The sequence below is a fragment of the Ursus americanus genome, chromosome 9 (genome assembly GCF_024610735.1).
Source record: "Ursus americanus isolate L20-20 chromosome 9, mUrsAme1.1.p, whole genome shotgun sequence".
Classification (NCBI taxonomy): Eukaryota; Metazoa; Chordata; class Mammalia; order Carnivora; family Ursidae; genus Ursus; species Ursus americanus.
The window spans coordinates 3,056,188-3,070,669 of record NC_142135.1 but is presented as its reverse complement, the minus strand read 5'-3'; the positions used below and the strand labels follow the sequence as shown (position 1 = coordinate 3,070,669).

The window sequence follows — 14,482 nt, the reverse complement described above, 5'->3', positions numbered from 1 at the left end:
ATAATTTTAAAACGTGGTTGAGAGCTTCAATTCTGACCACCTCTCTTCTGACATGCATCCACTATTTGGGTTCTACTTTTTTAATATAAAAAATCAGTTCTTATCATTATTTGTTTTTAGAGCCAATGCTTACTTTGAACCACCCAATTTTTTCCCTAGTACTCCTTCTTGTATCTGAAAACCTCCTTCGGAAATCACTTTTCTTTCTCCTGAAATATGTTTGTAGGATGGCAAACTCTCTGAGGAAAGTACCTCTGTCACCCTGCTCTTGAATGGCAACTGAATCTGATGAACAAATACAGGGCGCCAGTTACTTTTTCTCACCACTTGGAGAGAAATGTGGAGAATTGTGAATTTTTCCCTGGTTGCTTTTAGCATCATCTCTTTTTCTTTTGTACACTCTTTGACTATAATCCACCAAAGTGTAGATTTATTTCATTAACCCTGTTTGGGATCTTACGTTAGTCCTATACCTGAGGACTTCTGGTATTTGCCACTTCTAGAAAATTCTCAGCTATTGCCATTATCTCTTTGGAGTATTTCTTTTTCCTCATTCTTTCTATTCTGAGAGCCCTGCCCAGAAATGGGTTGACATTCTCATTCTTCATGCTACATAACGTGCTTTCATACCTACCACATGTTTATCTCTGTGGGCTATCTTTTGGGAAAATTTTCTCAGATCCACACTTCTGTTTACTAATTTTTCAGCTCTATCTAATTTGCTGTTTTATCCATCCAGTGGTTTCTAGAACTTGTGGTTGGTCTTTTTTCAAATCTACTTGGTTCTTTTTAGAATAGTCTCCCGTATCTTACTGACACTTTACGTTCCGCCTCCTCTGGCATGCACGGACAGGCAGTATAAAGCCTAACCCTCCCAGAAGCACCTACAGGGCCCACCTGTGCCTCCAGCCTCTTGTCCACACACCTTCACTGGTGCAGACAGTGCACTGTCAGACCACTTCTTGGAGCTAAAACCGCAGCAGTCCTCCTGAGATGGGCACGTTCATTGAAAAAGCCTGCACCGTGAAGTCAGCTACATTCAAGTCAAAGCTGTGTCCTGAGCTCTGTCCGTAATTGGAACTTAAATCAAGTTTGTTGCTTGTTTCCTCCGTCTTCACCTTATAAGACTGGGGAGAGCTATGTGACATACATATTTTACAGGCTGCAAATGTACAAAGAGCGCACAGCTGGCCTGGCGCCTGGCTCCAGCCACGCCTCGGTGACGATACAGCAGTGGCGGCATCTTCATCACCTCCATGTCAGGTTCAGCACTGCATTCGGCAAAGTTCTACCTCGCCCAGTCTACGCTCGCCTTACTTTTGAGGGTTCAGGCTCCATGAAAAAGAGTAGTGCCCACTCACCTTTACTTGATATTACGCAAAATAAATTGGCTTAAAAGAACAGAAACAGAGCTTGTATATGCAGAGGTCTACACTCCGCATCTTACTGAGCACTAGGGCTACCGTCAAATGCAGTGTGTCTCTGACTTGTCCATACGAATTAAGAAGGTAATAGAATTGTATGGAATAAAAATACCTGCAGGTATTTTTAACTAACTTTTAGGTATTCCTGGCTTTTAAACACTTATTTGATTGATTGGCAAAAGAGCTGGAGGTCAAATCTCTGCTAGCCATTGATGTAACCCAAAAAAACTATATTATCATGGAATATCCTGTTAGCTTGTCAGTTCCAGCTATTTCATAAAGCTGAAAACACAAGTATATTTCTCTGGTAAACTGTAACTAGGACAAGATCGCATTTGACTAGAGATTTATTAACCTTCACGTCTGTTTTTTGTTTCAAATGTGTCTTCTCATCGATTTGGGTGCTGAACTGAAAGTGACCAACACTGAGTACCGTCCCCAATCCACAACCACCTTTGTCTCTGCGACTGTGTCCACAAAAACGAGGGTGCCTGTGCATGGGGCTCACCTTCTCTCACACTCTAGTGTTTTACACATATGGTTTCCGGCTAACGTGTTGCTCTGCTTAACAGTGGAAAAAATTATTATTTTTTGGAGAGAACCAGAGAAAGGACAATTGTAGAGAATCCTTTTCATTCACTGTCAGTCACAGCAGTCTCACTAAGGTCAGGACGAGTCACTACCTCATTTAATTGTAGCGCGTGAACGTCAAGTACACACCCAGTCTTCTCAGGCGAGCCGGAGCTTACCGGGCTCGCGAGCCGTGCTGCCCGTTCATGAGATAATTAGATGTGGTCTCCTCAGGGCTCAGGAAGTCCTGCTGCACAAAAGAATGCTAACAGGACAGAAAGGAAAAGAATGAGGAATTGAGCTCTTCGAGCCGAGGCTGAAACAAAGGAGTCCTGACAAGAGAAGTGTGACTAGCCAAAGGCCATCACCACAGAACCCCTCAGAAGCTCAGGCAGTCCAGAGTCGGTGGTGTCACAAAGACAGACGGAACAGAAGTCTAGAAGAGATCACTGGTTAATCATTACCAGCCAATTTTATTTACACAGGAGTCATAATTACAATCAGTAAGAAAATTAAGCAAAGACATTCATCCTCTTGCGTGTGATTTAATATGCAAACAAATCAAGTGTGAGTCACGCCAAAGTAGGTATGTAATCTTACTTCCACTCCTCTGGTGGGTGTGCAAGTTCATACTTCTCCCTCACATTGGAGACACCCATATCCAAATGGAGCCAGTGAACCTCCTCTGACCGCAGGTGACTGAGGCGAAATCCATAGCAGGCCACGTGCTTTACTTTGTGACTGTCCACTATCTTCTGAATGATGCCCTAAAACATACCCCCCACAAAAATGACTGTTATAAACAAAAAAAAAACTGTATGCTAAAAATTAATGCAATGTTCATTTCTTTTAGTTAGTTATCAGAAATCTTTGGTAAAAAGAGAATCAAGTTAAATAAATTACTTCATTTTTCTCAGGAATCTTTTTTCTGAAATAGTATTTTTATGAACAAGGAAAAGTTCTGAAAAAACACAAGAGGCTCTTCCCTTTTCATCAGTGATAACCGAGGCACGGAAACGTAACATGCATTTCTGCAGCTCTACCTCTACGTCACCCCCAAAACCTGACCAGGCATTCCGGCCACCCCCTGCATGTCACGTGCTGAGAACTAGACCTAAGGAGGGGGTCCCACTTTCTGAACCCAGGACAGCATACTGGTTTAGATCAGGCTGCAACTTCATGTCATTTCTTAAGAAACACAGTTAGAAACATACAATGAAGGCCACGCTTCTGATAGTATCAATGATGTAGGAGAAGTTACTGGAAGCTGGGCCTACCCAATTTACTATGAGCTCTCTGTCGCTTACAATGCAGCAATCTAAAATAGTCCCCAAACCTAATGCTCCTAACACACGTGCCCATGAGTTCAGAGTTGAAGGCGGCAGGGAAGGCTGCCTCGCAAAGATGAAGCTTATCCTGGGACGAGGGCAAGGAAGCCGTAACCCCGAGTCTTGACCTGTGCTCTCACGGTTGTGGAGGTCTCGTGCGTACAGGGATGTAAATGGGCAGCACATATGGAAGACTCACAGGGGAATACAGCAGAGACCATCCGCTCCCTTACGGGAAGGTGTGCTCATGATAACCACTGCACTCTTCTCAACACTTCAGGCCATTCATAATTTTTAATGAGGTTGCTATTAACATGCAAATGACTGCTAAAGAAAATCACTGTTTTTTTTAATTAGCAATTAACTGAAAGCATCATATTACTTGTAATATAAGGCACATCTTAAAAAGTTCCTACGTATATTAAATGTGTCTATATTAGGGCATGATGCTGTTGATAATAAGAATGTTCCTATCCCTACTCATGAGAAAAGATAAGTAACGTGTCCTATATATGCAAAACCTGTCAAAGACCCAGTGTGTCCACACTAAAGGCATCATCACCTGCCCGTGGTCAGCCTCCCCTTCAGACTACTGGATCCCAGGAGAAGATTGTGTATCAAGCACGGGCGAGTGACATCATCGGGGAGAAAGCATGGACAAAGGACAGGCTGGAGGAGTCAAAGGCAGAGGAGCTCTCTGTGGGACAGGAAGGATGTGTGCGGCCTACAGATGTCTGGGTGAGACTGAAGTAGGCATAAACGTCCTTCCTGGCTTTTGGTTCAAGGCCCAGAATTTCTGTCAGGCCACCATGAAAGACGCTGCAGGTTGTGTCTACCCAAGGGCACCCAGCCAAGGGGCAGCGGGAGCCGAAACCCAGCCCGCCCCCTAGCCTTCACCTCTTGTGCTCTGGGGCAGGGGATCTGCCTAGGGGGAAGAGACAGCCATTTTGAGTAATTCTTTCAGCGGCAACTTCTGTGGCTTCTCCTTGCCAACAACACAAATCCCTGAGCTGCACAGGACAGGCACTGGCGCCGCTTTCAAATTCCCACAAAAGCGCTTTGTCTTCCTGTCCCAGCTCTGCCAATTCACTACCGAGAGCACACCGACACCGGTGGTCCTCACTAAAGCTCGGGTTTTAGCACATCTCTTTACTCCACAGCAGCTCCTTGCTGGCACAGATTCCAGAGCTGCCTCTCTGCTGTTAGGGCCGAAGGTTATGTTCACATCTGTCCCCAAACCTCTGTCTCAGCAGGTCTATCCTTCGGGGACAAACGGTTTCTTACTGTTGATGTACCATCAACAGTCTGAGAGAAATCCCACCCTTTCTGGATGCCCTCCCTGATGACCCCTAGCAAAGGTTATCTTCATGACCTCTCAAGGAATGGGCACACAGATGCCTACCTGCAGAGAGGCAAGTGTATGGATGCTTAGTCCAGAGCTGTGGAGCGCAGGGGAAAGGCAGGCTCCCAATCTGGAGTTTTATGGGATAGATACAGTTTTAGTCCAGTCACTTGATCACGCCACCTGAAGACACCCAGAAGTGACCTCAGGTTGGGTTTTGTTGAACAAAGAGTTCCCATCCTGCAGGACCTCCTCATTAAACAAGGTAGCAACTTTCACTTTCCACTAAAAAATTAAAAGCAATAAACACACAGACATTTCCCTTTATTTCATGTTTTGCTTTTTCTTTATGCTTCCATACTGTGTTCTGTCCTATTTCTCTAGAACTCCTGAATATCTCACTGCTGACTCAGTTTGAATGGTGGCCAAGATTATGAATACACAAGGACTTCTATATTTGAAGCTCAGTACATACACTCAGTAACTTAAATAATATTGAGAACCAAATATTTGGTTCTGCATAACTGAAAAATAACTTTGAGAACTAGGTATTTAGTAAGGAATGCATACTCAAAAAAAAAAAAAAAACCAAACCCAACATTACTACCATATGGAAAAGTATGCATGTATTATTTCTGGAATACGTACATTTAGAAAAAGATCTCTAGAGGGAGATAACAGGACAAGGGTTTATAATTTGCCACTAATGGCAGCTGAATTACATTTAAATTTCTCATCCTGGCTTTGATGTCCCGTGACAATCCTACCCTACAGTATATAAATCTACACTTTGCTACTTAGAAATATCCCTTTATTCATCTGTATCATATCCCAGAATTTGGAAATATATAATTTTCCTGATTAATTTTCACATGAGATATTCGCAGGAAAAGAATTCTTCTTGAGGATGAAAAGACACTAGCCAGTGTGTACACCAGGCTTCCATCTTATCAGGAATATAGCACGTAGCCTCAGAGCCATTCTACTACGGGTGGACAGTTATTTTCTAGTCAGCTTCCTTGCTCTGGGGGAGAAAGGGAAGTGGAGATGCACGCAATTCTGCTATGAACGAGCTTCTAGCTGGCATCGTACACATGCAGCAGCACTGCTTAGAAACAGACGCACTGGGTCGAAAGCTACTTTAAAATGTGACATTTCGGAAGTATGGCCACCAGGGAAACTATACCAATTATACTTGGCACACAATGTTAGAGACTGTCCTTCATCTCATGCCAATGCTGGGTAAAATTAATCTTAAAGTGTTTATCAATGTGATGGACCATAGAAGGGGGGGCATTTCATTATTATAATTTACATTTCCCTCATTATATACCAGTGAGATGACACTGTAATTTCATTTCTAAAAGTTCTTTTTATGATTCTGCTTGGTTCCACTTGGTCACTTATCTTTTAGACTATGCTCTAGAAAGAAATAATGACCTTTCCACTGGTAGAAAGAAATCCTGCAAACCATTCCTTCATGTTCATCTACTCTTGAATGTTCACTCACTCATTTGGTCATTTGCATCTAGCCTACATCTGGTGGTAAGACAGCACCCTTACCCTCCAAAGCCTTAATCTAGAAGGAAAGAGGTGAGCATGAACAGTCTGTGGGAAAGGTGGCAACAAGATAACAAGAGATACTTGCTGTGTCTAGCTGTCTTCTCACAGTGATTTGCAAGATGTCTTTATTATGAGAGAGATCTAAAACCACACACTGTGTTGTAAACAGTGCTCGTGTCTCTACTTCCCCCCAGGAGTTACAAGTGCACTCATCACTACTGATCTGTTTGTTACAACGTCCAGCGGTTATTTTTCTGCGTCTCTCTTTCAGATGCTCCTCACAGTAAGGAAACCGACAGCTGTTACTGTCCTCGGCTCCTCCTGTGCAGGTCTTTCTTTACCACAAAGAAGGCGTGGAGATCCACACCCTGCTCTCCAACATGAGTGCAGCCCTTCTGTCGGCTCAGCACTCACGCAGAAGTCGGCCCAAACTCTGCCAAGACAAAGCACGCCTGTGTCTATTTGCTCCCTACTGCTGCTGTAACCAATAACCACAGACGTAGGGGCTTAAAAGAACACAAATGTATACTTCTCCGTTCTGGAAGATCCCAAATCTGAAATGGGTCTCACTGGGCTAAAATCCAGGTGTTGGAAGGGATGTGCTGCTTTCTGGAAGCTCTCGGCTGGCCTTCTCCAGCTGCTAGAGGCCCCTCTGTGCATCTGCACTGCAGCCAACCCTTCGTCCGCAGTCCCCTCCCTCGGACCACAGCCAGAAAAGGTCTGCGGCTCCTCATCTCCCCCATCTCAAGGTCATCTTCATCTCGGTAACAGCGTCAAAGTCCCTTCTGCCATGGAAGGTCACATACACACAGGTTCTAGATTAGGATGTGGACCTCTTTAAGGGCCATTCTTCTCCCTACCACAATCGCCATCTCTAAGCATCTAGTGATAAGAGAATTCTTTCTCATGCTCTTACTGTCTCATGTTCTTCTTAACACTGTTTTTGAGTCTGTTTTTTTCCTTAAGGATTTTCTTTCTAGTTTCTTCCTGGATGATACTCTCCCTCCATTAAAGGAATAATTTAACTAAAATCTCTGTAGTCCTTTCCTGCACCAAAGTTATTTGAAAAACCATAATCAGTGTTTGAGCTTTTAAATACACATTCACCCGATCCTCTATCAGACAGAAAAAGTTTACGTTTGAGACACACATAAGGCATCTGTGACACCACCTAGCAGTAAACACTGGAGACCATGGGACTACCACACACTGAGTTCCCCAGGCAGCCTTCCCCATCCAGCCTGCTGGCTGCCTTCCCCTACAGCCACTAGCCATTCTTAGCACAGCACTGTTCACAGAGCTCCTAACTCCCACAAACTCAGAGAATCCCACACTGTTCACGTGTCTGCCCACTCTGGTCAGCAAGCCGATTTTAAATTGATCAGAATGCTTCTCTCTACTGTTATTCTTCCTACTACCAGCTTGGTTACAATAGTTAGTCCTAATCCAACCAACTCCATTCACCTTTTAGCAAACTACAGGACTGAATTTCTTGTGCTCACTTCCTCTTGCAGGTTCAGGTAATTACATCACCTTCCTCTAGAGGCTCACGACGAGCACTGAAACCTCGCAGTGTACTACGTAGTCAGGAAAGGGCACTGGGCCTGTTAATAAACTCGAAGATAACTTTGAAGGTGACAAGAATATCGTCCAAAAACTCAACTGCAACTTAATCTTTAGCAGCATTATATGGTACTTGCCCAGATTTGGTGTCTGGGTATAAAATGGATTATTCTAGACCCTGTGATTTAAGGAAAATAGTAACAAGGTAGGAATGAAGGTGTGACAGAAGTTATCAGTAAGGACAGGTATGGTTTTCAATAGGTGTAATCTCTGATTATCAATTCAATTTCTTTTACGGTCATCAGTCTACTACTTTCTACTTCTGCAACCAATGTTCCTAATTTACATTTCTGTCAGAAGTACTCCATTTCATCTAGGATTCGTGTAGTTACTCCAATGGGGCTCTGTCAAGCACCAGTCTGTGTGCCTGCTAGGCCCTGCTGAAGATGCCGGGGACAATACCAGGAGGCAGAAAGGCCCCTGCTGTCACAGAGCTTACGGTCTAGGGGAAGAAAGCAGAGAATAAAAGAGCAAACAAATCAAGAAACAAGACAATCTCAGCAAGGACAAATCATCATCAAAATGGGGTGATGGGCAATAGAAAAGGTGGCAGAGAGGGAGCTCTCCGGGGCTGGGAGGCCGAGGGAACGAGGGCAGTCACTGGAAATAAGAACAGGCCACAAAGAGCCAGATCCTGTAGGTCCTCGTAGGCTGCTGAAGGAATCTGGCTTTCCTCTGAGAGAAATGGGGAGTTGCTGGAGGTTTTGAGCAAATGACTGATTACAAGACTGGCATGTTAGAGAAACAGCGCAGGAAGCTGAAAGTCAAAGGGAGCGAGCTGGAGGAGAGAAGGTCATGGGGCGCGACAGGGAGAGGAGAGTCAGGGGCTTCTGAAGGACCTGAACGTTCACCCTACATGAGACAGGGAGCCACAGGAAGGTTCTGAGTTGAGGAGTGACACGCTCTGGCTTTCATTTTCATAGGGTCACCTGGCTGCTGGGCTGTGAACAGACTCAGGGTTTCCAGGGGGACAGCGGGATGTCAGGAGACCATGTGGCTCGAGGAAGGTGTCACAGTAGGGGTCAGATGAAGTGGGTGGATTCTAGGTGCATCTGGGGACCGTGTGGCAGGACCGACTAACGTACTAGGTGTAGGGCGTAACCAAAGGAGGAGCAACAGATGATTCTAAGTGTCTGAAAGAAGGGAAGCCCTCAGACTGACACACGGACAGTCCTTTCGGAGTCAGAAGCATAGAGACAGAGGAGAGGGGCAGATGCAGCTGGGCAGCACACAGGTCCCAAATTCAGAGGGAGACCAGTCAGAATGAGGGCAGGTGTGGAAAAGGCAGAGCTGGATTAAATGGTGGTCACAGCTTGAAGAGACCAAGAAGATGGAGGACAGGTGCACGGGGGTTGCACGGAGACCACCGCACGGTGGTGACCTGTGGCCGCTTGCATCCCTACAGCACTTCTTTCTGGGTTCACGGTTCTATTATGTCTCCTAACTGTTTTCTTAAAGACAGCCTGTGGGATTAACGTTCTACACCCTTATTTCTCTAAAGACACCTTCATTCCCAGTCTTCATGATTGGTAGTCTGTCTGGAAGACTTCTGCAGTACAACGTACTTTCCTGAGCTCTGAGAAGATGCTGTTCCAGTGTTGTCCTGCATCCAGCATTGCTGATGAAAAGTTTGATGTAAATGTCATTCTGTTTCCCAAGTAGGGGATTCCTCTGGTAGAATCTGGAATTTTCTATACACCCTTATTATTCTGAAGTACCACTACAATGTTTCTAGATGACCATTCTTATTCAATATAGTCCGGCATGAGTTAACCCCAATCTGAGCGCCGGAGCTACCTGGGGCCTGCTACTGACCCGGAGCCAACGCTATGGCCGAGGTAGGTGATGTCTGCCTCCATGGGCTGCTGCTTATTTAGGGGCAGGATGCACCAGTCTGCCAGCACTTGGCAGGAATCATGACCGGCATTATGACTCGCACCTGATTTTGGTCACATCTGGGCAGCCACACCAGCCAGGTTGAGGCAGATGACGTAGACAGAACGTGCTTACGTGCCCATCTCACAGACCGCCCCCCCCAAGAAGGTGCTGGGCCTCCTCCTACACAGGTGGCCACGTGGGCCAGGGATGGCCTCTGAGCGTCCGAGGCCATGAGGCCTGCACCTGAGACACGGCTTTGTACGCTTTGCCTATAAATGGTGGAGTCCTAGGAATCCTTTCAACAACCAAACATTTAAATTAATTAAAATAAAGTAGCACATATCTGTAAAAGGAGTAAAATTACTAACTGCAGCATGAGAAATAAAACCTCTATAATGAATTACAACAAGAATCCAGATATTTTCTGAACGCCTCCAAAGGTGCTGGTTCTTCTGAGTCAAGCAAATTAGTTTCTACTGAGCACTACTGTCTAGCAGAAATGGAAATGCGAGCTGTACATGTTCCTTTAAAATTTCTATAAATAAATAAATAAATAGAAATGGGTGAATTCCATTTTAATAACATATTTTATTTAACCTACTATATGTCAAGAACATGATCTTTTCAACAGGCAATCAAAACAGGTTATTTATGAGATATTTTACCTTCTTTTTTCACACTAAGTCTCCAAAACCTTGTATTTTTACACTTACAAGACATCGGCTGAGACTGGCTACGCCCGAGTGTCCACCTGCTGCACAGGGCGCCCGGAGCAGGCAGTGCAGCAGGGTGGGGTCTGAATCTAATTATTCAGCTCCTTTGGGTTGTTTTTTAATATTCGGTTACTTTGGATAACAGTAAGCTATCTCTTTTCAGAACCTGGGTGGCCTGGCTTCCTCTTTGCTACCATCATTAAATGGTCTGTCGCTTTCTACCAAGTGCCTATGCTTCCACTCTGAACTCAGCCCCCCACCCCATTTCTGCCGGAGGTCACTGGGCCTCCAATGCTGCCACGTTCCTTCCACTGTACCCCTAACGATATATGCCGGTTCCTTTATCTGTAGTGTTCCTTGTGTGGTGCTTCTTGGGGAGAAAGACTGCATGGACATGTGCTTCGGTACTATTCTGTTCAGTTGTGCAAATCCATTACTTTAGAATTAAACTACTGCATTTTCAAATGTTACAGCATTAAATGAATGTGAGTGATGAATAACGCCCACCTTCCATCACAGGAAAAGCTGTGGTGAACCAATGCCAACTCAGAGTTCTTTGCCTCAAGGTGAAAATCATCAACTGATGGGAGCTATTTAATTTCAAACATTTATCAATTACTACGAAGTAAAACCACCTGGTTCTCAGGCACATGGATTTGCTCATATTGATCTTCATAAAAGTCTGACGAGTATGTTCTCATAACTTAGGAATGTGAATCTGGTTTAAGTTCTTCTTCACAATATAAATGTTTTCATCTGGTAAGTTTGTAACATTGGCTAAAGGCTTGACATGTGCCCAAGGATCATTGGTTTTCTCCTTGATATGGATCCTCTTGTGTATAGTAAATTTGATACCACAACACCTTTGTCGTGGAGCCTTTCCACGGTGCATTTTCAGTTATAATCAATCTTGAATGTTTGCTAAATGTCTTGTCAAATTCACATCTCTGAAAGGGCTCCCCTCCTGTACAAATACTCGGGAGTTTATTAAGGCTGATGCAGTGCTTTAAGAGACTTCCTCATTCACTGTAACTGAAATTCACAAAGACTAGAACATATACTAAGAGCCTTCCCATAAGCTCTACATTTGCAAGGTTTCTCTCCAATATGAATCTTCCAGTTAACGTTAAGGTAGAACACTGGCTGCTGGCCTTTCTACCAAGTGACTCTGTTTATAAAATTAAATATAAAATAAAACTATGGGAAAGCTAGAAAAAGCCATCAAGCTTCATAAAAAGTTGAAGCTTTTTAAAACAAGAGACTACTATATTTCAATTATAGCACAAGTAGATGTTAGTACATATTTAAACCCTGAATGAATTATTCACGTTTGAATAATTAATCCATCTGAACAGTGAGTACTGCAATATTATAGAGGTAATGGAAATTACATAGAACTTCAATGTAATACTGTGCCCTTCGATCTAAATTCTGTCAATCCCTTTAATTTGCTTAAAAGTACTTAAGGCATGTAAGTTTAAGAGCAGCAGATTAATTAGCTTCATTATTATAAAAAGAAAGGGGGAAAAAAGATGTATCTGTTCATCCTGGCATTGGACACTGTCCTCCTTAGAGATGAACACGGAGTAGGCAGAGGGAAGGAAGGAGCAGTTTCTCTGTAACACCTGGCCAAAGTAAACACCTGCTGAAAACTGGCGTCCTGAACTCAGTTTTCTGAAACCACACCGCTACCCTCTCACCCCCCACTCTCAGCAATCTTGGCCCACGAAGCGCCTCTCACCTCTCTTGGCCACGATGCTCACTGACCACCCACAGGCTACCACCTACACTCAACATTACTCACACAGGCAACCTCGCCACCAGGATTGCCTTGGGAAGCACACTCTGCACTGCACTGCAACTAAGGCCATGGGTGTCTCCTCCCCACCACAGTAGACAGTAAGCTGTATAAGCAGGGACCCTTTATATCCCCAGAACCTTGACAAATGTCTGGTGTGTGGAACCAATCCGTTTTTGAAGAACCTATCCTATCTGGAGTCATGCAGATACCTTCAAAATTCACTTTACAGAAAATAATTTATTTCCTAAGTATTAGAGGTTGTTTTAATTGCTTTGTTCTCTTATGTCCTAAAAAGTTTAAAAAAAAAAAAAAGAGAGAAAAACATCAATAGCATTATATGAATAACATGATTCAGTTATTATTTTCCTAAGATATTTTACAATTAAAATTCTGTCAGTCACATATTAAGTGAATAAATAATATAAAGAAAAAGTTAACATCACTGTAATATGGGAATAAAAATTTTTATCTTTTTTGGTGTGTGCCATTAACCTAGGCCCATGTAACTTTAATGTCCATGAAGGGTCTCTCCCAGGAAAATGTACTTACCCTGACATCGGTAGCATCTCCATGCCTGATAATACTGGCCCAGGTAGCTGGCTCACTGCTGTTTTCAAAATAATGAAAGACCTTCAACACTCGCTCCATTGCCCCAGGGGAACGTTCCACTCCAGTACCCAGGTGAGTTTTGGTACTCGAATTCGGTGTGTGATTCAAGTTTGGGTCAAGGTAAGCAGCTGCCATTATTTTGCTAGATGCTATGTATCTGTCATACTCTAGAAGGGGGAAAAAAAGCTGTCAGTGTACCATATTTGAAATCTATTAAAATGTGGTTAAAATCTATTAAAACATGATATACTGATCCTTATATTAACAACACTGCTCTATGTTCTTCCCCTATGGTCATGTCATATGCAGAAGGTGAGCATCAGGAAAGCAGAGACCTGACTGACCAAGATAATCGCTGTACTCTCCCGCACCCAGAGCAGTACCGAATTCACAATAGCATAACAAATATTTGTTAAATTTTCTTAACAAATTAAAAGACCAGGAGTCCTATTTTAGCTCTGTCAAAAATTCACCATGTTATCTATGAACAATGTCACCTCACTGTCCACCCTTTTAAAATCATAGCCTTTAAATCTGTGGGAAAACCTCACAGGAAAGCCAAATATGTTAATTTTGCTGACTACTTCTGAAAACCTATACATGAGATGCAAGTTCTTTCTTCATACAATAAAAATGCAATGAGTGGTCATGACACATACTAGGCACTGGTGACAAAAACCCCAGAGTTAAAACCAAGTCCTTCCACTTATCCAGTCCCTCAGCAGGAGAGTCAGACAAGTCACAACTGAAAATAAAACTAAACCAGAAAGCACAAACCAACCACTGTCTGGTCTGTCGGTGTAATAGGAAGACTTCCATTTGAATGTGGGGCAAGAGCTTGGCCAACATGAACACTCCCACTGAGAAAAGTCAGGTTAAAAACTAGACCAACGTTTGGAGTCCAAGATGTTGTGAGGCAATCAGGACAGCAGTGGACACAGGTGGAGACATGAAGAGACACTGAACAACAGCTGCCTTTTCCCAAAGGGCATTTGCCAATTCTGGGCCTTCAAGAGCCTGAAGATCCAAGAAAAAGCCACCAATGAGAGAGAAACCAGCTGAGCTTTTGGCAGTGAGACACCAAGTTATGAGCATGAGGACCCTAGGACTCTGGTGAGCAGGACAGGGTGGAGAACTGAGCCACACACTCCGCTAGTTGTCCCTTTAAGATCGTTACCAATCCTGAAACCAAGCCCAAAGGGAGCCATTAGAAGCTCAGTGAGGCTGAAGACAGGCAGAAGAGACTAGGAGTCCACCTGGGCCCAGCAGACAAAACGGGAACAGCATGACAGACAAACTCAATCTAACCAACAGAAAGCACTACACCCAAGCGCAATTCACCTCCGCAAGAGAAGTACCCACTAACTACGCACAGGAGGCAGTCACTAAAACTGACCACGTGGCGGGTGAAAGAGCAAGATTCAATAAATATCAAAGGACTAAAATTATTAAAAGCATATTCTGTCTCTAGCATTAAAGCTGGACAACAACAAAATAATTAAAAAATCACCAACTATCTGGAAAAAAATCACCGTTTGGAAATTAAGCAACATATTTCAAGTAACCCATTAGCCAAAAAGAAACTCAAAGTATTCTCAATTCGACAATACAATTAAAAGAAAGATCAATAC

The 14,482-nt window shown here is 43.6% G+C and overlaps 1 protein-coding gene across 12 annotated transcripts in view; it reads right to left on the bottom strand.

Annotated features, from left to right (window-relative positions):
- The window catches only part of PTK2 (protein tyrosine kinase 2), a 264,175-nt gene that overhangs the window by 157,914 nt on the left and 91,779 nt on the right, over positions 1–14,482 (bottom strand). For 10 of the 12 annotated variants that reach the window (XM_087864579.1, XM_087864566.1, XM_087864570.1 and 7 more), the window contains 2 exons: positions 12,792–13,018; positions 2,595–2,761 (listed from right to left, as the gene is read on the bottom strand). In XM_087864579.1, the coding sequence (XP_087720705.1) occupies positions 2,595–2,761; positions 12,792–13,018 (394 nt within the window). Of the gene's footprint in view, positions 1–2,594; positions 2,762–12,791; positions 13,019–14,482 lie in introns of those variants that run through there. The other 2 variants (XM_087864575.1, XM_087864576.1) reach the window with 2 other exon arrangements.